The sequence below is a fragment of the Cryptosporidium andersoni genome (assembly GCF_001865355.1).
Source record: "Cryptosporidium andersoni isolate 30847 chromosome Unknown contig_71, whole genome shotgun sequence".
Taxonomy (NCBI): Eukaryota; Apicomplexa; class Conoidasida; order Eucoccidiorida; family Cryptosporidiidae; genus Cryptosporidium; species Cryptosporidium andersoni.
Genome location: NW_027122886.1, coordinates 71,232 through 73,369, shown reverse-complemented (window position 1 = coordinate 73,369; position 2,138 = coordinate 71,232). Strand labels below are relative to the sequence as shown.

Sequence of the window (2,138 nt, the reverse complement as noted above, 5' to 3'; positions counted from 1 at the left end):
TAATTCCACTTTACAAATATATTTACTAACGAGATTCTAGTACCTAAATATATGTACAGCGCCATAGAAGTAGTATATTAACCACACAGTTAAATTATTTCAAATACTCATGTTACAATATTTACCAATTTATATACTTCGTCTATTATATAATATTGGGTAGAGGATTTAAAAAAAAAACATAATTTTACTTCATTATGTGTAAATCTACATTGGATGATAATTTATCACTATTGTATAATAATAAACCCTATGGATCATCCCCTATTAAAAAATTATTGCATAGAACGGCAGTTCAAATGGCATTAAATAATTATTTGATTCATTATGATGATACTATGAAACAATCATTATCATTTTGGGAAGATCTTAGTAAATCTCTACCTAAGCTTTGCTTAATATTATATAAAAGGCGTGTTAGATCATATTCCAATGGAATTGCTTTACGTTATAAAGAATTTAAAAGATGTGCAAAATTTTCACCCCCAATATTTAGAGAATTTTTTAATCCATCAATATATGCGGAGATACTAAGAGATTGTAGTGGATTTATCTCTCCTACAAAGTTTATAAATTGCTGTGTTAAGATTTTATACACATCTCAAATACGTGCTGAATTAGGTTTATTGAATACATATAATGAATATATAGAACGTAGTGATATTAGTAATTGGATAATCTCATTAATACATGAAAATTCATATCCTAAACTTTCCTTGGTTACTCAATTATGTAACAATAATTCATCATTTATAGAATTCTTTGTTAATTATGTAACTGAAAGGATTTTATTTTTTTGTGGAATTAAGGGGAATAAGTTAAGTATACAGGATTTAATATTATCGGATACATTTTATAGATTTCTTGAAATTCGCAATGCGGATGTTAATGAAAATGATAACAATCCATTTTATCCCCAAATATTATTTCAACTATTTGAATGGATGGAATTTCGTGGTCATCGTATTGATATACCAGAAGTTGATAATTTTGGGAAAACAAGATTTCATCTATTATTTTTTCCAGATACATTAAAACAATTATTATTAGATTTTGAATATATTATACCTGATTTAGTAATTTCTCGTATATTTGAAGTTCATGGTTATGATTGTCAGACTGTAATGGATTCTAGTGGTAATTTTCGTTTAGCTCTAAATCTAAAGTCAATATTAAGATTACTATTTGCATTAGAATGTAGGGAAACTCCTCAATCAATAAGTTGGTTTTGGAATATATTAAATTTAAATGAAAAAGAATATATAGATGTTGATATAATAAACTTATTTTGGAAAGATATGTCTATTTGTATTGAAAAAACTTTTTCTATTGATTCTATACCAAGATTAGAATATATATGTGATGAAATATTTGATATGATATGTCCTGGTAATTCCAGTGGACGAATTTATAAAGATCAATTTATTTCATCCCCTATGGCTTCTACTGTTATATCATATTTATGTGATCCAAAGGCATTTATTGCACTTGAAATGAAAGAAGAGATTATAGCACAAGCAGCAAATAAATTAGTTGAAAATATTGAGTCAACTTAGATAAATATAATCAAAAAGAGAAAGAAATTAAAATAATAAATTTGATACTATCCTAGTAAATAAATCCTAATTTTACCTGCGTGCTGTTTGACTAAATATGGGATAATATGTTTGCTGTGATGATTCTTGATTAAGTCTGAAATTAGAATTAGATGACAATGTAGTATTATTATATATTGGTGGTACTGGTTGTTGACTTTTCAATGTTGATCCTAATATTGGATTAGATTTTAAACTAGGTATTCCTTGATTATTTATTAATGTATTGTTACGATATGCAGTATGTTCTGGTATAAATGTTATACCCTTTAAATTTGTATTCATGATTCCTGATGTTTGAGAAGCCTTCATATTACTATTTGACATGTTATTTATGGTTATATTTGGGAATACAACCTGTGATACTGGAGGTGCCAACTTATATGTAACAACATTAGATGAATGAGGCATAGTAGAATAATCTTCTGTTATATTGTTTTTGTCATCTACTAATTTATTTGATTTTATCTCATTCTCCTTAAATAATGAGGTGTGCGACTGATTATTTAACTTCTCATTATCCTCTCCAAATATTTCTTCATT

At 26.5% G+C, this 2,138-nt stretch overlaps 2 protein-coding genes across 2 annotated transcripts in view; one reads left to right on the top strand and one right to left on the bottom strand.

Annotated features, from left to right (window-relative positions):
• Positions 1–197: 197 nt before the first annotated feature.
• On the top strand, positions 198–1,556 carry cand_017940 (uncharacterized protein; the record flags this gene model as incomplete). Its single annotated transcript, XM_067212028.1, has 1 exon — positions 198–1,556. One exon carries the CDS (start codon positions 198–200, stop codon positions 1,554–1,556), a length of 1,359 nt encoding a protein of 452 aa, XP_067067238.1.
• The window catches only part of cand_017930 (uncharacterized protein), a gene marked incomplete at both ends in the record, with an annotated part of 1,947 nt that continues 1,226 nt past the window's right edge, over positions 1,418–2,138 (bottom strand). Inside the window, 2 exons of the mRNA XM_067212027.1 lie at positions 1,418–1,487; positions 1,633–2,119. Of these exons, the coding sequence (XP_067067237.1) occupies positions 1,418–1,487; positions 1,633–2,119 (557 nt within the window). The remainder of the gene's footprint in view (positions 1,488–1,632; positions 2,120–2,138) is intronic.